Source organism: Delphinus delphis, chromosome 7 (assembly GCF_949987515.2).
Source record: "Delphinus delphis chromosome 7, mDelDel1.2, whole genome shotgun sequence".
Classification (NCBI taxonomy): Eukaryota; Metazoa; Chordata; class Mammalia; order Artiodactyla; family Delphinidae; genus Delphinus; species Delphinus delphis.
Genome location: NC_082689.1, coordinates 60422293 through 60447553, shown reverse-complemented (window position 1 = coordinate 60447553; position 25261 = coordinate 60422293). Strand labels below are relative to the sequence as shown.

At 39.4% G+C, this 25261-nt stretch overlaps 1 protein-coding gene across 1 annotated transcript in view; it reads left to right on the top strand.

Annotated features, from left to right (window-relative positions):
• Nucleotides 1-23973, top strand: part of METAP1D (methionyl aminopeptidase type 1D, mitochondrial) — a 79113-nt gene extending 55140 nt beyond the window's left edge. The window contains 9 exon segments of the mRNA XM_060016590.1: nucleotides 6335-6492; nucleotides 8285-8434; nucleotides 9838-9986; nucleotides 10540-10582; nucleotides 13852-14015; nucleotides 20960-21057; nucleotides 22376-22423; nucleotides 23320-23398; nucleotides 23530-23973. Coding sequence (XP_059872573.1) covers nucleotides 6335-6492; nucleotides 8285-8434; nucleotides 9838-9986; nucleotides 10540-10582; nucleotides 13852-14015; nucleotides 20960-21057; nucleotides 22376-22423; nucleotides 23320-23398; nucleotides 23530-23608 — 968 coding nt within the window. The 3' untranslated portion in view covers nucleotides 23609-23973.
• Nucleotides 23974-25261: the final 1288 nt, after the last annotated feature.

Sequence of the window (25261 nt, the reverse complement as noted above, 5' to 3'; positions counted from 1 at the left end):
CTCAGTGGGTGAAATGGAAGCTTTTCATTATGTGGTATAGAATGCACGCGCAGATAACAATTAAAATGAACCCTGAGTAAGAGGCCAGTGAATATAGGGCATGTCATGTGCAGCAATATTAGTTATTTTAAATGCATTCTTCCCCCATCATACTTGAATTCTGTAGTCCCACCTTTCAGACTTAATCTGTAAAGGGAAATAAAATGCAGCTTTTAGAAATTGATGTTATTACCGAATATGAAAATATTTAAAACTGTAACCTAGATTTACATTTCAAATACAAATTTAGAATATGAAAAATGTGCTGCAGGATCCAAGGGTCATATAGCAATTTCAATAGACATTCAGGCCGCACAGCGTGCTCCTCCGTGGAAGGAAAGAAGCAGTTGCTTATAATTTTTGACATTCAGCTCAAACTAGGAGCTAATAGAATTTTTATGACACTGAAAATAAATTCTTGTTATTACCTGTGATAACAGTAAGTATTCTAGTATTCATAACTAATAATGTATAGATTTACTGCCTAAGGAAACCTTATATAGAGTTTCTGTTACATAATTGACAGTAACAACACTCGCTATGATCATGTCTTTTAAGATCAAATTAGTCCAAAGCAGCTCCTTGCTGATCTGGGGCTCTCCTCTTCTGAGGTTTCTGATGATTTCCTACTGGCATCTCCTAAACTTCAGATTAGTCAACTTAACCCTTGTTTCCTAAAAATAGCTTTAACAAAAGAGGGTTTGCTGTGAGTCCTGGGTGAATGATGATGCCCAGAAGACCGAGGGGCCAGTCCCGAGGCTGATGGAAACCTGCCTGGTGTCCCTGCCTCTGATGATGGACATCATCAAATTAGCTGTGTAACACTGACAGTAGCAAGTTGGAAGTTACATGTAGTTATTAGAAGGTATCAGCAGTTCTTCTATTTAGTTATTTTTTTAATTGAAATATAACAGATGTATAACATATGTGTTCATTTTGGATGTACAAAGCAGTGCTTTTACAAAGAAAGGAAATATATAGGAAATTCAACAAACCTTTTCTAGACTGATCTATAGCAGATAATGTAGTTTGTGACCCTGAGTATAATTGGGATGGGGGATTTTAATTTTACTCCCTCTGCATTTAAAAAATTTGTTAATTGCTATTTATGAATTACACTATGATAAGCAAAGTTGAGGATCTCCCCCAGCATTTTTTGTCATGTTAATTGGAGAGCCATTATCTTCTAAAGGCACATATTGATGTAAGACCATTTCTTCATTTCACCTGTGAAAACACTAAATTGTGGGGGTTTTTTTTCTGGTTTGTAATGAATAGTTAGTAGAATAAACACGGTATGGTACCTTATTATCCTGTTACTTTGTGACAACATTTATAGGGTGTCTTTTATCAGATTGAAAGAAAAGATTTTGCTTCCAATAAAAATGTATCTTATGGAAGTGGAGTTGCTGAGAACACTGCAAAACCATAATTGTCAACAGATTGGATATGTTCAGGCTGTGTTCCCAATGTTTAAGTCATGTGTGGAGGTGCTTGCCTCTTTCTGGCAGTGAGCCTGTTATTTAGCAGAACAGGTATGTTGGCGACACTGTTCATTCTAGAAGTGAATGTCTGAGAAGCCTCATTCAGATCTCCTAGTAGAGACCTGATGACTTCATGCGTTGAGTTTAAGAACATTGGAAAGATTCCCCCTGTAATGACTGTGTACTTGAACTTGATAATACTGATAAAGATGACCTCTCTTACATGTTATCAGCTGCATTGAAAAAAATCTACATGAGTCCTAAAATTGATCAGACTCTACATCGTCCCATTGCCTGGGACATAGCATGACAGTCAGAAGCTGCTGAATGAAGGCACACATTGTCAGAGCTAAAAGAGACCTCAGGGACTTCCCTGGTGGCGCAGTGGTTAAGAATCCGCCTGCCAATACAGGGGATGGGTTCGAGCCCTGGTCCGGGAAGATCCCACATGCCGCGGAGCAACTAAGCCCGTGCACCACAACTACTGAGCCTGCACTCTAGAGCCCACGAGGCACAACTACTGAAGCCCGTGTGCCTAGAGCCGGTGCTCCCAACAAGAGAAGCCACCGCAATGAGAAGCCCGCACACCACAACCAAGAGTAGCCCCAGCTCATTGCAACTAGAGAAAGCCCGTGCGCAGCAACGAAGACCCAACGCAGCCAAAATAAATAAATAAATTTATATTAAAAAAAATAGACCTCAAAGATTATGAAGTTCACTCCCTCATTTTACTAAACCTTCTGTAGCAGTTGATAGTGTCTGTGAAGTGCTCAGCACAGAGGTTGGCACCAGTAGGCTCTCAGCCAGTGTTCACTGCTGTTGTTACTGCCCGAGGTCACACAGTTAGCTCCTGGCAGGACCAGGAGCAGAACCTCTAGCTCCAATGCGGTGTCATTCGGGCCCATTTTTCATCAGGAATATCACCATCTGTTATAATCGAATGTATTTGTTTGCTTCTTGTCTGTGTCGCACCACGGAATATGAGCTCCCTGAGGCAGGGACTTTGTCACCTGGTTCACCTCGTGTCCAAAGCATGGCATGTAGGAGGAGCTCAGTAAGTAATTGTCAAATAAAAGAATAAGTAAATTTCAAGGCCCACAGGTAAACATGTTGAGTGTTGAGAAGGGAAAGGAAAAGACATTAACATTTTTGGGGTGGCTACTTTTTAATTTTTTTATTTTTTTGGCCACACCACATGTCTTGCAGGATCTCAGTTCCCCGACCAGGGATTGAACCCAGGCCATGGCAGTGAAAGCCTGGAATCCTAACCACTAGGCCACAAGGGAACTCCCCCATAGAGCGCCTACTTTTAAAAGATGGTTTAGGGATATGTGTTATCTCAGCTAATGTTCACAACAACCTGGTGGTGAGGAAAGCACTACTATTCCCATGTAATGGTGAAGAAATGGGGCTCAGAAGTTTTGGTAATTCAGATCTGACTTCAAAGCTCATGTTATTTTCACTACCACAATGCCTCCCAGTTAAATCAGTTCTAAGACTTTTCATGAAAAATACCTTCATTCTGAATGTTGGCTGGTTCCATGATGTTTATTTTTTTTTCATGATTAAAAAAAAATTTCTTTGAAATTGAATCCCTGAAAAAACACATGCTATAGCAAAGCATACCAGCTACTAGAGCCCGTGCACACTGTTGAAAGGCAGCGTGGAGCGGCAGACACAGCCCTGGATTCAGACTTCGAGGACTCTAGCTGGGGCCACCAGAGGTGTGAGCCTTTGTTCCTCATCCATAAACTAGTGACATCAACAGCTGCCCGCCTCCCTAACAGCACTGGTAAGACTTAATGTGTGTGGAGCACCTAGGACTGTGCTTAATTAAAGAAACTGGCCATTAAGTGTTAACCACTATTATTGTTTTCTATTTCTATTAGTGTTATCGTTATTAATAGTCATCATAATACATGCTTTTCTCAGAAGGGAAACACTTGGGAGCTTGTCTTTGGTCCTACCTAGGGATGCAGTTAGGGAGCCAAGAATCATGGATTGATTCCACCTGAGCCTTTCCTTGGCTTTAACTGGGACCCAGATTTTTCCATTCTGTGTCCACAGACTGCCCAGCCAAACCTCTACAGCATGTATTTGGTCAGCAAAGGGAGTTTGGCTTGAGAAAGAGGATGGATTAGGTCAACCCATCACCACTTTTGCAAAAAAAAAATAATAATAGTGGTAACTTTTACTAGTTTTGTGAGGCCCTTTACATTTTCAGAGTGTGTCCTTGTGTGTTGTTAGCTCATCTTTTTCTCACGCATGAGAGAGCAGTATACTTCATGAAGGCAACTGGACCTGCTTTTCCGCAGCTTTGGCACTCTGGCAGAGTTACTTACCTTTGTGTGCTTCCGTATCTTCAACTGTGGAATGAGTAATAACAGTTTACAGTTTACAGGGTTCTCAGGAAGATTAATGAGCTACCACATGTAAAGGGCCTAGCATAGTAATTGACGCACAATAAGTTCTCAGTATTAGAAGCTATAGTGAAGCCCAGGGTTTCTTTCTCATTTTACTTTTCAAGTATTCTTGAAGGAACTACCATTTTGGGGGGCATCTACTAAAGGCAGGGCACTTTCACAGACTTTATTCCAATTAATTCTCACTTGAGACTCAAAACAAGCCACTTGCTCAGGGCCACACAGCTACCAAGTAGTAGAGCTGAGACAGAAGTCCAGGCTTCTGCTTTCCGACCATCTGCTTTTACTAGGAAACTACCCTGCCCCTCATAGACAATTAACATCCTGGGGCTGGTGGTGTTGTCTTTAGGGAAATGTTGTACTTTACAAGCTTTAGGGAATATGTACCTGCCTCTATCAAGCAACTTTTTTTTTTTTAAAGAAGTGATATTACTGGCAGCATTTTGTCTGGTATTTGGAATTGTTTAAAATAATACCTGAAACACCTCTGTAAGTTTGATTCAACAATGTTACTTTCAGCTTTCTGGAAGAACATAATTGAGTGAAACTTAGGACACTGAATCAATGACTATAGGGGTTTGTTTGCTTCTGCGCCTTTTTCCCATTTTTCCTTTCTCCCACTTAGAGATCTTGAGTTTTGGGGCTAATACTCACCTGCAATTTGTGTTTCCATTATGTTTCACAGCTGAAAGATTACTCTAGGCCAGTAATTCTCAAACTTTAGTGTGCATGAGAATCACTCTGGTGAGGGATTGTTAAAACACAGATTGCTGACCACATCCCAGAGTCTGAGTCAGTAAATTGAGGAGGGGCCCAAGAATTTGCATCTTTTCCCCATGTGATACTAATATGCTGGTCTGGGTACCACATTTCGAGAACCAGTGCTCTAGACCGGGAGTCGACAAAATTCTTCTCTAAGGGGCAGGTAGTAAATATCTTAGGCTTTGTGAGCCATATGTTCTCTGTCACAACTACTCAACTCTGCCACTGTCGCTCAAAAGCAGCCATGGCTAATTGTAAGTGAATGAGTGTAGCTATGTTCCAATAAACCTTTATTTATGGGCACTGAAATTTGAATATTGTATAATTTCACATTACAAAATATGATTTTTTTCAACCATTTATAAATATAAAAATCACTTTCAGGTTGGGGCTATATAAAAATAGGCAGCAGGGCAGATTTGCCCTTTGGGCTGTAGTTTGCCAACCCCTGACATGCAATTATGGCATGTTGGGGATTTTTAAAACTATTGTTTTAATTATAAAAGTAATGCAAGTGAATGTTTTTAAAAGTCAATCAGTATAGAAGAAAACAGAAGGAATCGGTAAGTCTTCCTCCCCACCCCAGCCCCAATCAGATACCCCAGAAATAACCACTGTTGCTGAATATCAATTTTCAGAAATTTTATAGGCATATACAAGCCTGTATAAATGTATAAGTTCTTTTTACATGAGCTTTTTACATAAGCTCCTTTTAATGAACTTTTAATATGTACGGCTCAGCATTTGCTATTTTCCTAACAATATATTGTGACCTCTTTCAATGTCAATACATAGAGATGATTTAGCTTATTCTCTTTAAACCTCTATAGTTTTCTGTTGTATAGATTTACCATAATATATTTAACCAGTCCCCTACGATTGGACACTTGGATTATTTCCCATTTTTTTCTACCACAAACAGTGCTACAGTTCATCTTCAAACATCCATCATTGCATACAGTAGAGTCCTAGGAGATGAATTGCTGAGTCAAAGGATGTGTGCATTTAAAATTTTGATAGATATTTCTAAATTCCTGTTGTGGGTACTTTAGGACCCTACATTCGTTTTCTTTCAGGGTTACACCCTACAGTTTTGCTATTTAGTCTTTATCTGACTCGAGCATTCATTACAATGAATTTCAGTATAATGCCTCGCTGCACATGAACTTAACACAGAGTAGTAATCCTATCGAGGGCAAAAAGTGCAGCTGGTAATTTGTCCAGGAGTCGTGAAAGGAAAATGGCTTTAAAGAACATAAAGCCACCCAAACAGTGCCCTGAATCTAGGGTCATCCTGGACATGGCTGCTTTTAAGGTACCACAGCAGAAATTGCTCTTTTTATAGACCTGGTGTTTAGCAGATGTTTCTATATGTTTTTTACCCACTAGAATAGAGTTTTCCATTGTCAAACATTTATGTAAACATACTATTAGCTAATAAATATGCTTTGCTACTATTGTACTAGAACTCAGAATACCACTGCTTTCCTTTCTATTTGGAGCTTTTTCTTTTTTGAGCCAATAAAGGATTATAATAATGATCTAATAGACAACAATGCAACATCTTAAAATGTAGCACTAAGTAGTTTTTTTTTTTACTTAAGATATGTCTATTTCTGCTTCTAGGTTGTCACAGGATTTTCTCTTCATCACTCAATCATATCTACTTACACAAGCAGTCAAGCAGTCAACAAAGAAGAAATTTCTTTTTCCGAAGACAAAGAGAGATTTCACACAGTATAGTTTTGCCGGCTGCAGTTTCTTCAGCTCATCCAGTCCCTAAGGTACTGTATTGCCTATTATTTTTTTGCTGCTTTTTCCGGCCAAGATAAAGGTTAACTGCAGAAGCAATCAAGTGTTTTTGCACCTTTGATTTCTGAGGTGTTTGAATTATAATTTTTTAACTTGGTCTGTGATTTAAAACTGTGGTCTGGGAAGTTTTAACATCCTGCAGTTCTATAATATTCATTTTTTAAAATAAAGCACTGAGCTTATAACTGCTTAATTCACTTAGAATTCAAGTTTCTATCATTAAAATTTCCATATTAAATTTCTACCATGAAGATAAGATTATAGACAATCTGTCCATTTTTCTAAAATGCAATGTAAAGGAGGTGTGGGGATCGTTCAGGAAGAACGAGAATAGGTGAAAGAAATAATAGATTTGTCACAAAAGTCACCTGCTTTCCCTCTTTTTCTGTTTTTTTGTTGTGTTTTTTTTTTTTTTGCAGTAAACCCACATTAAGTATATCATACTCCCTGAAGGTGAGTGGCCCATTTTTGTGACAAGGGCTGACAAGACAGGCCACCAGAGCCAGAGTATGTTTCTGGTATTTCTTTAGTAGAAAAGAAAAAAGAAGTCTCCAGAGAGGTGAATGTATTGTTTTAGAATTTCAGTGACAAGCCAACAGCCCTTCTGCCTGTGGTTGTAACCTGGCCAGATTGCAAAGAGAGAGGAGGCGGGGCTGTGGGAGACCGGGTGTGCTTTGTGGGTGCTGGTGGTAAAGCTGTAGCAGAGAAGATGCTCACCCCGAGCTCGGCTGCTGCAGCCCAAGCAATGGTGTTACTTGTGTCAGAAAGGCCCATCTGAACACAAGAACAAGTGAAGGTCCTTAAATCCTGCATGATGCAGTTCCCAAAGTGCAGAGCCCTAACCTCAGACCTTCCAGAGATGCTGTGATGTCCATTGAATAGCGTTATCTCTCTCAGCTTCCTGTCCCCAACTGCTGTGTAGCCTTACTGGGTACTGCTCAACAAAACTTATGTAGCAGTTGCCATAAATAGTTTGTAAAGAGCTGTGCAAAACCTTAGGACTGAAAGGAGCTCTGTGTGTAAGGTAGTATTTATTTTCTGAATACTGCCCACGGATTTAAGTTCGTGGTGGAGAATGTTCTCCAAGGGTGATCAGAGTTGAACATTTTGAGTTTTAGAGGAGGGGGGAGTTTGTTTGTTTTTGACAAATGATGGAAGTGTTCAAAGTATTTTTTATGTACTTGAAAAAAAAAGAAAGGAAAAGGAAAGAGAGCTGTTTCATTTTGTCCTCTAGTTCCTTCTTAGTTTGGGTACAGTTGCAAAGTGTAAGAGAAGTGCATATGTAATAGGCGTCCGTGAACTTGACAGTCAGCCTTTTACATATATTCATTGGGAGAGGGTGTTGTGAGCTATCCTTTGCATAAATTTATCTTTGTGTCGAGGAGATGAAAGTGCTCTTAATTAACCATTTGGCAATTGGGAAGCTTGGTGCTATTTGTTATCAATGGCAATAGGCTTCTAACGGGGTTGGAGAAGGAAGAAAACTCCTGTTTGTTTTGACCAGAAGTCTCCTTCAGTCCAGTGTGACTCAAAGCACAGAAAGGTTAACAGACCATCCAGAGGCAGCACTAACAGGCCATGTTAAGTTCAAAAGGGCAGGGGAAGGAACTGGGGGCAGCCTGGAGGGTCTGTTGTGCTGGCTTCAGAGGTCGGTGCTCCGGCAGGAAGGGCAGAGCTCCATGAAGCAGGAGGCTGTGTCCGAAAAAATGATCCCATTGTCATGCACTGGGTTCTGATCTTCGTTTTCAATCCTTTTTCCTCAAGCACATAAAGAAGCCAGACTATGTGACGACAGGCATTGTACCCGACTGGGGAGACAGCATAGAAGTTAAGAATGAAGATCAGATTCAAGGGCTTCGTCAGGCTTGTCAGCTGGCCCGCCATGTCCTCCTCCTGGCCGGGAAGAGTTTAAAGGTGGCGTCTCACCAAGCCTCGGAAGACTTACATAAGGGGCAACAAACCCTGCTCCCCTTTTTTCCCTTTCCCTTTAACTCTTCTTTTGTACACATCTCATTTGTTAAAATTAAGTAAAGCCTTGGGATAGGGGAAAGGGATCGTATTATTTCTGTGTTTATTCAAGAGATAATTGAAAATACAAATTTGATGTTAAGTAGCAGAATTCTGGAGGTACTTGGAGCACAATCGGCCTATCCAAGTTGATCCATGGCAGATGGCTTTGACTTTTCCCCTCTTACTCCTGCCTGTAGTTTCTGCTTTTATTCCCCACATTATTTCCGTGTGCCTGAAGAGTTGCTTTGCCTCATCCTTTGTCTCTTATTTTCTTACATTGGCTCTGCAAAGAAAGACAGACCACATACACTAAGCTATAGGTAATTCAGCAATGTAATTGTGTACAACTATCTTACTACAAGATTTAGGTCTTTTGGAATAATCTGAAACTGAATCTGAATCCTGCTATGTAAGGATCATAAAAGAAAATACTGTAGTTTCCAAAAGGTGGGCAGAATTTAGGAAGTGAGACTCAAAGATGAAACACTTAGTGTATCATTTGTGTAATAGACTTGTGATAGCAACACAGCTAACCATAATGTGAATATAAAATAACATAAAGAAAACTCTTGAAGAAATACTTTTTAATAAAAGATTTTGTTTTAGAATTTGCTCATGATTTATGAATTTGTGGAGATAGTCCTCCTGTGCCCACAAAACTTGATTTCAGTTTTCTTCTAGTTTGGGAGCAATTGGATACCTTCTAGTAAGGGAAAAATATTTTTTTAAAACACATTGATTTGTTTAGGCATGAAAGAAATCAAGATTAGTGAACCTGAATCTCTACAAAATGTATCAGACTTAGTTTTTTAAATGATGATCCGTAACCTCCATGCCATTATGGCGAAACCCATGTAATGTTTCGCTGAGATAAAAAGGTGTGGTTTGACCTACTTTTCAAGCTTTGTCATCTAAATTGAAGATCCTTTTGAGAATTTATATGCTTTGGTTAGCCCAGGGCACTAACCATTGAAGAAGAGGAAGGAATTGCCTCAGAACATATTTTTTAAACCTTCAGGCTAAAACGGAGTCATGTCATTTAATGACTCACAAGTGATTGAAAGGATCTTAGATTTTAAAATGTCCATTTCCTAATAGTCCATAACACCATCATATACCCAAACAGTTGTCAGAAAGGCACAATAGGATTTTAAGGTTAATCATAATTAATTAAAATGTTGTACCACAAGTTTATCACAGTAAATTTATACAGCCTCATCTGGAAGTGCTATAGCTATAGGCATAGTCAATAAATACAGGAAGTATCTTCAACTGTCGCTCCACAATTTCTTTATTTAATATTCTAGGTTGACATGACAACTGAAGAGATAGATGCTCTTGTTCATCAGGAAATCATCAGTCATGATGCCTATCCCTCACCTCTAGGCTATGGAGGTTTTCCAAAATCTGTTTGTACCTCTGTAAACAACGTGCTTTGTCATGGTATTCCTGACAGGTATTCATTGCTTAATAACATATTGTTCCTTTGGAAACTAAAACATGAAACTAAGATCTATAACATATGTTGAAAGACACTATAGTTTAATTGAAACCTACCTGCAAACTTTTGAAGCTGATTATGGTAGAGCAACAATTTTGAAGTATTTTGCTTCTAAATGGACATAATACCACCATTTAATGTTTGTTAAAGCAATATGTAATACAAAAAAAGTGGCTGTGCGTTAAGTATTTCTTTTACCATCTTAGATTTTTAACCATCCACTATTGCTTTGGCTCTTTGTAAAATTAAGGTAACTATTAAGTAAATTTGTTGAGAATAAGTAGATTTTTTACCAGTGGCAATACATGCTCATTTAGGTATTTCTAGTAAAAATTGATGTGACTAACATAAATTAAAGATTAAATATAGTTATTCCATTCATTCCTTCTCCACTCAGAATTATCACCGCAACTCATTAGGCTTGCGATAGTGGTCATTAGATATTTATTTTTATATTCCTTTTATTGGGATCTGTCTGTCACCATTTTTTTTCCTGTTTATGTTTCAGTCGACCTCTTCAGGATGGAGATATTATCAACATTGATGTCACGGTGAGTAAATCATATAAAAAAATAGTCTTTGATCAACTTCAGAATTGCCGGTAGCAACAAGAAGAAGAGTGGATTGAAAATGTGAACTGCACCGATGGAAGTGCTGTTTACTTCTAGACCCAGACACAAGCAGCTGGTTTCCTTTTTTGTCTTTAACTCTGTGTTTATTCCAAGTAAACCCAGGCCTGACTTGAATTTAGGGCTGGAATCAGATGCACTGAGATCAATGTTGGCCTAAGTGAAATGTCAACCCAATCCTGCTATGTGTCATGTTTTTGAGAAGGTGTAATTGTTATTGATCCACTGTGTAGTTAATGCAGAGCCCACAGCACTGGGCAGCTGCTGAAGCTAGATATGTATGAGATGAGCTAACGCGAAGAAAGCCAGCATTTTTCCTTCACTCTGCCAAGATTGATCTTCCTCTTCCTGCTGATTTTGAGTGGGGCCTGTCATTATCTTACTCTGTCATTAGGCGCTACATTGGCCTGTGTGTGTCAGTCTATTTGGACAGCAACTCTTTTGCTAGCAGTGTTCCGTAGATTTATTAAAATCCCTGAAGGTAACGTTGTATTCCATTTCTGGTATAGAGAGCCTTGAACTCAAAGCGTACAAGCAGAGTGCTTTTCTCTCTGAACTTCAGTTTTCACCAAATGGTTAACAGCCTTCCTTTTAAATAACAGCCCCAAGTAATTTAACACAGGAACTTCAAACTGTACAAGCTCTAACCTTTTCTAATTTCCCTAGCCTTCCACTGTTCTCAGACTTGGGTTATTTGTGCTTTGGCAGTTCGTTTTACTAAAAAAATTTGTAATAGTACCTTTGGATTATGGAGATGGTAAATAAATTCTATGCATCTGATGATTAATAAATACATTTTAAATAAATAAATATAAATTAAACATCTGATGAGAACTAGTTGAGGTAGCATTCAAGGAGTACAGTTTCTATTAATGAGGAAATATTCTTAATAATAGTGATTTCATCTCCAGACCATGAACCTTAGGTGGGAGTGGGAATGCGGTGGAGATTGGCATCCAGTAGTTTAGTTCAGTCCAATATTTAGTTGTTTAAATTAATTCAGCTTTTTTCTTCATATCAGTGTGTCTTAGGATATAGCCAAATATTCTTTTATTGCTGATGCTCTTTCCTGTATCATTTTGTCCTACTTAGAATACTTGAACATTTGTTCTACATATATTGTTGCTATCTTTCCAACTCAGAATATGTAGAAGGAAGTATTTTATGAAGTGTACCTGAAATGAAGTATTTTTCATGATGCACTTTTCTTTTGGATTGTACCTGATTTGGGGGCTCTTCATTTATTATCTCACCTAATCACCCCCTAATAAAATATTGCTTCTTTGAATGAAATCAGCATACTCTTCCTTCCTGTTTCCAATGTGTCCAAAGAGAATAGTCCATGCCTTTTCTAAGTTTCCTGAAGACTTTCAATAAACAATTCCATTTTTAACATTAAAATGGTCAAAGTGAAATATTTTCAAGTGTCTAGAAATGTGAAGGGACCAAGAAAACATACAGGTCAGTATCTTAAATTATATTTCTTATGAAATATTTTATTAAGTGAAAGACTCCATTATTAGATCCTATACTTTTATCAGAAAATACTCATTGCATTTTGTAATTGTTTACATTAGTATATATCACAAGAAGATAACTTCTTTCCCCCTTGAAAGTTGAATGTTTAAAAAAAGATAATGTGATACCCATATTAGTTGCTCAATAAATATTTGTTAAATAAATGAAGTATAAAACAAGAATAGTTTGTGGGTAAAAACAGTAATTATAGATAACTGCCACAGACTTTCAAAAGTATTATTTCATATATATTGAATCTTTCAAGTAGTCATTTTACAGGCTAGCAAAAAGTAATATGAAAAGGCAAATAAACATTTTTTAAAATACATTTTTACTTAAATAGCAACTATACAAACATTCAGAGTTACAATTTTGTTTTAATAATTACTCTCTATTAGTAAATGTTATATACTTGTGTATCAAATCAAAACTTGTACTCTCTTGGATTACAAATGGGAATAAATATATAAAACATTGTTTTATTGCAAGGTAATTAAGGTAATTTGATGTAGTAGCGAAAACACTTGATTAGAAGCCAATAATCCATCATATTAACCTGGTTCTACCTCTGTATTCTGCCACTAACCTTAGACAAGTTACTTGTCTGTGCCTCAGTTTCCTGACTTTTAAAGTGAGGATAAAATAAAGACTTCTCCTGCCTCCCTCACAGAGGATACAAGAGTATATTTTTTAAGCAGAAGAGTATACATATTAGTTTGGTATTAAAGCAGAAAGCTCAGATAAATCTCTTTTTTATTACAGTTTTGCATTCTATTTCATGAGAAAGAGAAATGTGAACAATAATTACATAGGACAAGTTTATGCAAAATAGCAAATTCCATGCTATATCAAAGGATCAATATTCAACCAGTCTCCTCTGACTTCTATAGTTATTACAGTGTTTGGTAATTATTGATTTTTATAATGAATCTGGTGTCTTTCAAGATCCTACAGGGCCTTCTGAGTCATTGAAGACAGATAAAATGCTATTTTCTGTAATTTTATTCTTAAGCCTGTTTTGTTACATTCTGATTCTTTAAAAATCCATGTATAGTGTTTTCTGTTAACATTCTGCTATCTGGAACATTTGATTAAGATTCCACTTCCAGACAGGATTCTTCTATAACATTTTTCATTCCGATATTGAGCCACTTCAGTTCTTGGAACTGAATTCTCCTTCTGTCTGTTATAACACCAACATGTCTATCTTATTTCTTTTTGCCATTATCTATCACTTCCAAGTGTGGGACTGGTAAATAAAAGATAAGTATCTTTATGACACTGAAGAAACTTTTCACTGTGTTAAATACTTCTGGATTCTCTAAACCTATTGTAGTAATTGTGGGTCAGTGTCTTTGGTCACTATTTCTGCATATATAATTTTGTCTCAGAAATAAAATGAGGACTCAAAATGTTAAAGAACATTGCTAATCCTAATGCTGAAATAGCCATACTAGTCACAAATTTATTTTAAAATCTTGCAATATCATTGCGTGTCTTCCTCTTCGTAATTTCTGTAAGGCTATTTCTTCTTTTTTTGTAGGTAAACTTGACAGTAATTCTGGAAGGGTGAAACACATGAATCTACTAAATACATAAATGAATGCAATGTAGACTTTAGGAGAGTAGATTTTTAAACAAGGACATATTTTTAAATTTCTGCCTGTGTTTAGGTTTACTACAATGGCTACCATGGAGACACCTCTGAAACATTTTTGGTGGGCAATGTGGATGAATGTGGTAAAAAGTTAGTGGAGGTTGCCAGGAGGTGTAGAGACGAAGCAATTGCTGCTTGCAGAGCGGGGGCTCCCTTCTCTGTAATTGGAAACACAATCAGGTAAGCCTTACACTGACAAGTAAAGGGAGGGTTGGCAAATGGTACAAAGGTTATTGGTGGCTTGGTATAAAGTTGATGACATGTTTTACTATTCAGAACCATCATTTCAGTCTGATATCAGTATGTGAACTGCCAGGCTGCTGTGTTGTTCCCTGAGTTTAAAAAAAAAAAATTTTTTTTAAGTGAATTATATCAGGTCAGCAAAGAAACTTATAGAACCGGCAAGCAATATTTATGTGACCGCTTTACTTTTAGCTTGACATGTTGGTCTGTAGTGTTCCTATATTCAAAATCACACCAAACGTGGAAGGAGTAACTAAGAAGGGGTAAGTATCCCAACTCTTGGACAGTGAGACAGGAGAGAAGCTAGATTTTATAAAGGCATGAAGTGAAACATATTCCTGTGATAGAAAGATAAAAAGCATTATTAGCTCAAGCAAGCCTTACCTTTCAAATTGGTGGATTAACAAACAGCCTGAAAAGGTGATCTTTTTTTTTTTTGGTCTGGTTCATTTTTCCTATAAACCATTGTTTACTTTCCACACAGGCTTCTATGCTTGCTTTTTGAGAGTGTGTGTATTTTCCGAATTCAAGACTTTTCTTTGTAATCCGTTACCTACTTTAGATCTCTTTTTCTTCCCCATAACTGTTTTGAAGTAGACATACAGAATATGTGTTTTCATTTAACAGTAACATATTTTGTTAAAGATGATCACATCAGTACCTTTTAAAGTACTGTTCTCATTAATATGAACCATTGAATACTTCCCATTTGTCTGAAGGATGGAAGGCTTAGTCACCTTGAAAAGATGCTGCCTTTTTTCTTTGTAAGCCTTCAAACACTTTAAGAAAAAAGGCAGTAAAATATAAGTTAAATGCATTTATGGCTTTAAAAATATTGTAACAGTGATTCAGTGTCTGAATCAAACTTTAGTAAAATCTCTTTGGGTTATATGCGAGAAGCTTTTATTGAAGACTTTGAACAAAATTGTGTTTTTGACAGTTTTAAATTATAGGCTAACTAGCCTGGGAAAAAAGGATAGTGTCTCTCTGTTCTTTCATAGGAAATGTTGAATCAGACCCCTACTGAGAAAAGAAATTTAATGCATATCTCACTATCTTACTGTCCATGAATATAATAGAAATGAATTCAAAATGCAGTTTTATTTTTGCAAATGGGATGAGTCGATAGATGTACCTCATATTTTTGAACACCTAGGGTTCAACAAATTTACTGGTGGTGCTCTTGCATTTTAACAAAATTTATTCTTCAGTAGAAGGGGGCAGAGAACACTAGATTCTTATTCAAGCATTCTATCGAGCTCTGCATTCATGGCTGTGTCTAAAGGGCATGTCAGCCTTTGATTCTCTCTGAGAGGTAATTATCCTTTTCCTGTCACGGAACAACAAATGATAGCTAACTACAGAGGCACATTTGCAGTAGTCACATTCATCAACTGCAGAAAAAAAAATTCAATTTAATTGTGCAACACAGCTGCACATGGGCTTTTGAGCATTTCTGTTGTTCTCCCTGTCTCGCTATTCCTCCCTCCAGATCTATTTTTTAAACTTTTTTTCTGGTTATTTTTTCCCCTTTTTTGTCTCTTCTTCCATTTTTACTCTCTGTACTTTCTTGTTAAAGTAATTTTCCTTTGTGGCTCTCATTCTTTTTTCCCCATTGAAGGCTATGAATGTAGAAAATTATCACAATTACTCATATAATTGAGCCTCTTTGTAGCAAGTGCAACTCCAGTAGCCTTTCTCCATCATGAAAATGGTTTCATTATAGGGTTTTTCATATTCTCTGACACCATCTACACAGAGGAACAGGCGTGCAGATGAGATGTACTAGGAACAGGCTAGATCAGTAAGGTCACAGTAGGAATAATTAGCTCTGCTATGGAAAGAGCATCTAGGCCTTTTACTGCTACATAAATGTACTGTCCGTGGCTTTTAGTCACAAAAAAACTTACTAACAAATGGAGCTCCCGCCTACTACTTTGAAAAAAAGATTTGTATCAACACTACAATTTTCCATCATTAAGACTAATAACACAGAGCCTAGTATACATCAAGGGGAATAAAAAGAAAAATCTCACATTCAAGTGGCGGCTGGGTGCTGACCTTTGTTCCCTTTTTTTGTGTACGACTTAACTCTTTACAAAAAAGAGCCACACGCCACACCAACATGCAGGTGAACTCCAGCTAGTACTAGCAAAGCATAGCATTCAGTCGGAAAATCTGATAAATCTCCGTGCAGGATAATGCATTTCATTACATATTCACTACATTAATTCTAGCTACATAAAAAAAAGAAGAAGAAGAAGAGTAAAATTGAAAGTGACATTGGATTTTAGCTATCTGGATACAAAGGTCAGTTTTCGCAGAGGATGAATTTGCATGTACAAGCTCCTTTGAAAACCAGATCAGTCCCGACGACTGCACTTACGAAACTATGTGAAAAATAACAGACAATGAACTTTTTCCTTTACCCTAATGCATTTCATTATTTAGATGGTCTACGTCTGCCACTGAGGAGGAAACTGGCCCCACTTCTAACAAATGTTTGTTCTGATGTGTTAAGGCAATGTTTCTGGACATCTATTATTTCGCCTTTTCTCATTCAGGCAAAATCTCAAGGGAGTAAATAAACAAACAGTCTCCACCTTTAAGCCAAAAATACTCGGCATCATTACAGACCGAAAGTTGACAAACATCTTTCAACTCAGCCTCGTTTATTTTAAGATACTCACCATCTTTTGCATAGCCTCCCTCTACTGATACACCATGAAAAGCACATTCAAGCATCTTTCAGTAGTAGTATGTCACCAAAAACCTGGTGATCTTTATAGGAAATTTTGAAATTTTCTGAAACCTAAAGGATAGGATGGTATCTCTGAAGAAGTATTGGCTAAAAGACTTTAATGAAAAGAGTTCTCTGTGTGCCCTTCTGCTTCGTGAGGGATAGCTAGTGATCTTTAGGTTACAGTGTTACTATACTCACTGGACTTGCAGTTGCTTTAAAATATTTCTAAATTTGTATTTTTGTAATTACCTCTAGATGATATGAGCTGTACATATGAAGATACTGTGAATGTGTAGATTCATGCATCACAAATATGTGACAGCTCAATCAAAAATAATTTAAACTTATACTTGTAAATGTCATGATGAAAGTATCAATGAATGGTTTTTAATGTTTAATTCATAAGTATATGTTTTGATATTAATTTAGAAGAATATAAAGCAGATTTTTAAAAATCTCTTTCTATTAGATTATGCACATTTAAACAATAAGTGGCTCAGGCAAAATAAGTCATTTTAATGTCATCTGTGATGGATTTTTCTTGACAGCTACTGTAAATTACAATTACACTGCTTCTCTCTGCACATGAAAGTAAGCATTGCAATAAATTATCTTTTATTTCCATCCATCATGTCTGCTTTTCAGAAACAGAAAACCTCAAATAAAAGTTCAGCACTATTGTAAGAAAAATACAGTAATTTGTGATCCAGTTTGAAACAAAAAAATGTACCACTCTTTTAGAAAACAGTTGTTGGCTTTCAAAAATATTACTAATTGTACTTAAACATTCCTTGTCATTAAAGGGAATCCTTGAATTTGTGCATTCCTGCATTCAAAACTACTGCTTAAAATAAAAATCTGGAAAGAGTAAAGTAAAATTCCATAACTTAGAAAGTCAGGTGCCATTTGAGATCCTTTAATTAGAGATGTGACCATTTGGAAATCAGTGCTGTTTATAGGGTTCATGAGAAAATGGTAATAAAACAATTTTCATGTGCATTTTTATTTCTTTAGAAGAGTATGTACTTAAATATAATACTCCTCTGCCCTCTTGGGGAATGTATTTTTAGTCATAAAATGTAGTTTAAGTTTATCAAGGATTTTAATTTATCTAGACAAAACTTCAATTGAGGAAAACTATCTCATGAAAGGGAATTAAATTAAGAGAATGATCACAAGATGAAATTCCTTTAGAGAGATTTTTCTTTCAACTCTAAACCGTACCTGAAACATGAACTGTAATAATACAGTATAATTTTCAGGCAAGTTCATAAACTACTTTTATACATCTCCTTCCTCCTCTCCCTGCCTCTCCTCCCCAAATATTCCATCTGAAGGGCTTCAATCATAGATGTACTCAGGCTCAGGTGAGTGGCTGTCTTAGAAATTTTTTAATTAGAGAAAATCAGAACAGAAGAGCTAATACCAGGAGCGTTCTTTTGGTAGATTTTAACAAAAAGAAGGCAGATTTCATCTGTGAAATGTCCAAGGCAGGAAGACCCTCATGCTCAGAAATGGGTCATGACCCTCGATGGCTGGCGTTGGGGAGCAGTTGTGTACTTCTTGGGCACCCCTGCCCACCCAACAGCTTCCATTTCCCCCAACACACCAGTCATGAGAAGCACGTGTACTCCACTTTCCCATGCCACAGCTAGGGATCCTAGCCACTTGATTCCATGTTAGAGTGGAATTTGCTACTACAACTTGCTTGGATTACCTCCACAAAGTTAGATTTAAACCCTAGAATCAGGTACATAATCTTGTGCTTCCCTTATATTCCAAAATAGAAGAACAGTATATAGTAGAATAGTAGAAGGGGTACGCTTTTCAACAGTAATTAGAAATATTAATGAGATTTTCTTCCATTCAGTCCCAGGAAGTATGCGTTAAAAAGCGAACTACCAATCCAAAAGGAGAATACCCTAAAAAGCAGACAGGCGTGTTTACTTAGTTCGTGAGAATCAAGCACTGAGATGGGTGCTCAACCAAGGAACTGAGGGAAATTTGTCCTGTTCTTTTCCTCTTCCCACACAGCTGTGAAATCCTCTGACCTTTGCATCCATGGCACATACATTCTATTATCCTCCTAATACCAGAAGTTCCAGCAGGATCCAGGCAGTAAATTGTTGTAGAATGCACTCAGATATCTTTAGCCACCTAGTAATTGCACAGCTTCTTTTATGAAGAGGAATGAGAGGCATGGGGGAGGGGGGAGGGACCCCAGGTGTTTTTTCAGAGTGGGCTTTCTTCCTCTCCTCTCATCGGAAATTAAAATGAAGATCGCCATTGTAACACACATTTATGACGTAGCTGTGATGCCTGCCAATCAGTTAGAGCCTTAAAACAAAAACAACAACAAAAAACTAGTTTGGTTTTTTTAAGAAAAGAAAATAGAACAGTTTATAATGAATCTTCTTAGAATTATTGAGGTTTGTTGGGACATAGATAACATAATTTACAGGTTTAGATAGAACCCATTCTTGTAAAAAAAAAAAATACTAGATCAGTTTATCTTACTAAATAATCTCTCTTCCACCCTCTATCCACTCTCCATCCTGAGTTTCTATTCAGAAATTGTGTGGTACAAATAGGAACATCTTGGAAAAGTTGTAATACCTCCTGTCCAAAGTGCAAAGACACACAGAAATAACCATAAAGAACAACTTAAGAGATAAAAGCATTCAGTTACCATTCCTCTCTACACATGCATAGCTCACCTATTTCTGCACTGTTACATGGAAATTAAATCTGAATGAGAGGCTGCCCACCTGCTATTTATAGTGACATCCTGGCCTAAGTGAAGACATTTTACAGGTCCGGAGATGAAGGTTAAAAATGTATACAGAAAAGTATATTGACAGGAATGCTCATATAGATGCTGGCTAAACGCCTTTGAGTTCATGTTAAACTAAACCAAAGGGCTGTTGGAACCTCTAGTTTGGGATCTAAGAACTTTGGTTTTGTTAAGAATTTGAACAGTGGGCCTGTAAATCCCAGTCCATTATTATGGTTAGGGTTAAGGCACTTTGCCCTTCATTCACATGAAAATATAGATTGTTCATGATATGTATGTTCTTGTCTTTCTGGTGCTCCCAGAAATGAACATGTTCACCTGATGGCAAAAACGACTTCTTAACCTTGTAGGTGAAGATTTTAGGGTTGGATTGTAAGATTTCACTTATATGGGATAGACGGAACCCAAAAGATTTGCATGTAGAAGTAACTAATGAAGCATTAAGAATTAAGAATCACAATACTAGCTTCACTTAAGCATCGTAGCGATTAAAAAGCATTTTTTATGAATTTTGTTAATGGTGTAAGTCTTTAGTAGAAATCCCAAATAATCACAAAGTTTTGGAGTGTTTCAAGAATACTGACGAAGTAGATGTGACCTTTTGTGTGAGTGTGTCTGTTTGTAAAATGTTTAATGTTCTGAATTATAGAAGTAGGAAGTCACATTTCAGATTGTAATTTTTTTGTCTGGTTCCCAAATCAGTGGTAATTTGCACAGCCTTTTTGTGAAACTCCATACAAATCAGGCAGATTTTTATGACCTGCATTACCTGTACATGTATCTTGGTTATATTGAGCTATATATGTGTGCTTGCACACTCATCATCTAAAAGTGGCCTTGTTTGAATGCTGTACTAAAGTAAATGAAGCAGGGCTCCCTGGTGGCGCAGTGGTTGAGAGTCTGCCTGCCGATGCAGGGGACACGGGTTCATGTCCCGGTCCGGGAGGATCCCACATGCCGTGGAGTGGCTGGGCCCGTGAGCCATGGCCACTGAGCCTGTGCGTCCGGAGCCTGTGCTCCACAGCAGGAGAGGCCACAGCGGTGAGAGGCCCGCATACTGCAAAAAGAAAATAATAATAATAATAATAATAATAATAATGTAAATGAAGCAAATTACTGTGTTAGATACATACCTTTTTTTTCTTCATTTATCCGGAGGGAGTTGTTACAAGCTATGACAAAAATTTAAAAATTTTCCAGAATAATGAAAACAAGTTGTTACTATCCTAAATATAACTTAGTTTTTTCTTTTTCAGAGAATATTTTGAAGTGACTTTGTCTTATCTGTGTATGCACTTAAAATGATCCAATTTAATTAAGTATTTTGTTTGGTTATTTTTAAAGCCAGATAACTCATCAGAATGGTTTGCAAGTCTGTCCACATTTTGTGGGACATGGGATAGGATCTTACTTTCATGGACATCCAGAAATTTGGCATCATGGTAAGAAAGTTAGTTTGGGAGCTGCTTATCGAATGTAATCAGGATAAAGCAGTTTTGCTCCTGAATCCCTTGCTGCAATTTTTAATCCACAATGTCATCCTTTCCTATGAGTGTGTGGGTGGGAATGGGGGGGTCCTACCTAATCGTAACCAGCACATTACTATGTTATTGAATTAGAGCCCAGCCGTTTCAGTCCCAAAATAAGGTTTGTTTTGCTTTTTGTCTCCTGAAGGGTGATGGCTGGAAGGCACGAGGGATATTTGTCTAGAAAAAGTTACTGAAAACAAAACACCACAGCATCAATGTCCCAGCAGCATACACATATGACTGTTTTCTGTTTTTCTTTTTCTGCCCCCTTCTCAAACCGCTGACTGTTGTGGTTAAACTTCATTACATCCTACACAGCGTTGACAGCTGATGTATTTAGCAGCGTGTACTCTTAGTGATTTCTAGATTATACCCACCCTGTGTTCTTTCCCCAGAATCTCCTGTTTTTCCCTGCCTGGATGTGTACCCTACAGTGAGAAAGCAAGGGTGGGCCAGAAAGGGTGGGGTATTTGGGTTAGGGTAGGAAGCAGTTCTATGGAGTGCCCCCAAGGGGGGTGCATACCTGGACAGGGACCAAAGGAAAGTTGGCCCTAGAGCCTTGACCTGTGTGCTTGCGGTGGGAGCAGCCCCTGGAGGAACTACTGGCTGGAATCCATCCCCTGGAAGATCCCTAGAGACTCAGCAAGTCAGAACTCCCTTTGGGCCAAAGAGCTCCACCAGACGCAGCTCATAAGAGGCCCAGGCTGGAGTGCAGAAAGGGCCTCTCAGGCATGTGCCTACCCAGCGCCAACACCTGGAAATATTTCAAGTCACCCCTGTTCTTGCCTTCTACCAACCTGCCTTCCCTTTGACTCAGTTCCCAAGATGTCTTACTCTTTGGGTTGGAGGTGTGGAGGGCAAGGTCCAGGACCCAGTGCAGCCAGGAGACCTCAGAGCAAGTGGCCAGGGGACAGTGGAGAGGGGGTGCCCAACAGGTGTCTCAAGCACCCAGGCTGATTTTGCTTAGCCTTGGTGCACCCTTCCTAGGGACCCTGACCCCAAGCTCAGAAAATGCAAAGACTGAGGCCTAGGAGCCCTGTGCTTATTAACCCATGGGTGGTAGCTACCGCCCAGGATTCTAGAAACCTCCACCCTTTCTCCCTAAAAGAAAAAATAAATAAGATAACCATGTTTTTTGAGTAGCCTAACCCCTCTAATTCCATTTCTCTCTGTCCTCTCCATTTCCCATTCCTGCTCCCCACACCCATTGTTTTCTGTTTCTGTTTTACAGCGAATGACAGCGATCTACGCATGGAGGAGGGCATGGCATTCACCGTAGGTCAGTGCTGAGCTCCTCTTCAGAGAGCAGTGGATCCCTCGCGGAAGCAGCGGCGCTGGCCTAGGCCAGGCAGTCCAGTTGAAGGGCTAATAAAGCCAATCAGCATAATTAAATAATTCAGATGCATAGTAAATCTGATTAAATAATATCCTCGAGCCCCATCTTCCTAAATCAGATACTTACCAACACATTTAGGAGACGGCAGCCGTCCAACCTTTTAATTCTGTTACCAGTGTAATGTGGTGTTTGGGTTTTTTGTGTTGTTTTGTGGGGTGTTTTTGTTTTTGTTTTTCATTAACACCCAGTAACTAGAGGCATTTATGTCCCTTGCTCCCTGTCGGCTAGTGACATACTCTCTGGTAACCCATTCCTGGCTGATCATGTGAGTGGTGTCACCACCAAATTCCAATCACCTAAGACCCTGAAGGCATCATATTTCTGACTGTGGGGCTTAATGGAGAAGCAATTAGAGTGAAATAAGAAAATTGGTATTTGCTGATTAATGAACATTTTGAGCATGTTTTAAAAATTCAAATATTTTTAAAAACTGACTGGTATTCATGAGAGGGACTGGTGTTTGGGTGGTTATTATCCACAGGGTCCTAATTAAGGCTTGATTAAAATGCCCTTTTTTCCTCTAAAAAGAATTACGAACTAGGCAACTTCATAACATTTTTGAATGCCACAGCGTTTCCTCTTCCTACTGTTTGGTTTGTAGCATACTATGTAAGCAACATCAATTATCAGCGCTTGCGAGATGACAACATGAGCCCGTGGGGGGAAGCACTTGGAGGGAGGGGGGAGAACCTTTTTATTCTCTTTTTTGATAATCAGCCGAAACAATGTTTAACAAGAATCTGATTAGATCACTGCAGTAAATATGTTCCCTCTTACAGAGCCAATTATAACCGAGGGATCCCCTGAATTTAAAGTGCTGGAGGATGCATGGACTGTGGTCTCCTTGGACAATCAAAGGTGTTTGCTTTCTGCCCGGTTTGTTTTAAATTGTATAGAAAGGGAAGGTTCGTCCGACGACGAGGGCGAGCTGCTACTCCCCGCCCCGCAGGCGCTTGAGCGCTTGCTGATCGCTGCCTTGTGTGTTTCAGGTCGGCCCAGTTCGAGCACACAGTTCTCATCACGTCGGGGGGCGCGCAGATCCTGACCAAACTGCCCCACGAGGCCTGAGGATCCACCCAAAGGTCGCAGAGACCCGGCGCCTTTTTTCTGAAATTGCTGAAATCCAGCTGGAGAACTTTGAGAAGAAACAGGCTAACGGCAGGTCTCACAGTAACCTACCTAGCACCTAGTAGCGCCTTGGGAAAACGCGGTGGGGATTGGTGGCCGTTGAGAGCTCAGATCCGAGGCCCCGATGTGGCCGTGCGGCTTCGGAAAGACGGGTCCTGGCGCCGGGCTCTGCTTCCCAACGCGGGAAACGCATCTGGAAGGGAGCGGGGACGCCCTCATTTGGAAGACGAGGGATTCCTAGAAATGCATAGCTTTCTCTTTCCCTTGTCTTGACTGCCCGAATAAAAAGCTTTCACCTCCTAAAACCGCTGTGTCTTGTGCTCTTTCGTCTCTGAAGGTTACTAGGGTAAGAGGGTAGGTGGTTAATTTTTGAGTCTCTGAACTTTTAACATGCGCGCGCAGAAAGAAGAGCCCGAGCCTAGCTGTTAGGAATTTTTTTTTAAGTCTCTTTCTTCCCCACTTTTGGACCCCCCCCCCCCCCGCCACTGGCCAGCCCTGAGGGAGCTCGCGGGGCCAGCTGCCCCCAGCCCTTCCGGTTCTTTCCCCTTCATAGCTGCTTCGCGATGAAAAGATTAGCCCGCCAGTGGAGGAGTTAGCTACAAATATTTCCTTGCCACTGGACCCTGGGCCTGGCCCTTCTGCAGGGGTTATCACTCCCCAAACTTGACTTTCCTGGTCCCGTGCGGCTCCTCTTCCCTGGCCTTCAACCCGCACCGCGCGCCCATCCCAAAGGTTAAATTTGAGAGACCCTCCCTCCGACACACGAAGGCAAGCTAGACCGTTTGTCGCCCTAGGAATTGGAGCATCGGTCCCACCCGCCCAGATGTGGGCGGTGTCTGGCGGGTCTCCTACCTAAATTGATCTCTTCCAATACTGGCCCTCTTCAGACCCGCGCTAATGCGCTGGAGACCCAGAGCATCCCTGCAAGAGGAGTCACGGGAACTTTTGACGGCAAGGGCCTAGTTAGTCGGGATTGAAGCTGGCGAGTTTAACCCTGATTCAGCCTGCCAGCAGCTCCACCTGCTTCAGAAGCAGGAAATCCAAGAGTCCACATTCTGCGTCCCCCAAGGCTCATTACCGCCCTCAGTACCCTGCCTTTCTTAGCGCTCGCTCCTCAGGACCTCTTCACACCTGGGCTCAGAGGTGGCAAGGGCTGGGCTTCTAACAAGCCATGTAGAAAGTAGTTTCACCCCGTCATGGTTTTAGGGTGTCCCACCCGTCAGTGCTTGTGCTAACTCTTGTTTCTACTGAAGCGGGTTTTACAAAGCTGCCATCCACTAAACACAGATTGGGCTCAGCTCCAGACCACCAAGGAGATGTGGACACCTGTCATTGCCATGACAGGTGGCCTATGTGATAGGACTGGAGAGCCAGCTCGTCTATGTGACATTCAGAGTGTGGGAAAAGTTATAGGAAACTGAGGCCCACGAGCGTGCTTGGAAAAGTGGCTAGTTCAAGCTTTTCCCTGAACTCGGTTCTCATGGGCATCCGCCAACCCTTCCAGCTCCCTTTCTCTGCGTCCAGGGATGTAGAATTTGGACAGAGGGGATTCCGATTCTAGTGGACCTGAGAGCTGGAAAAGATGAGGGACGG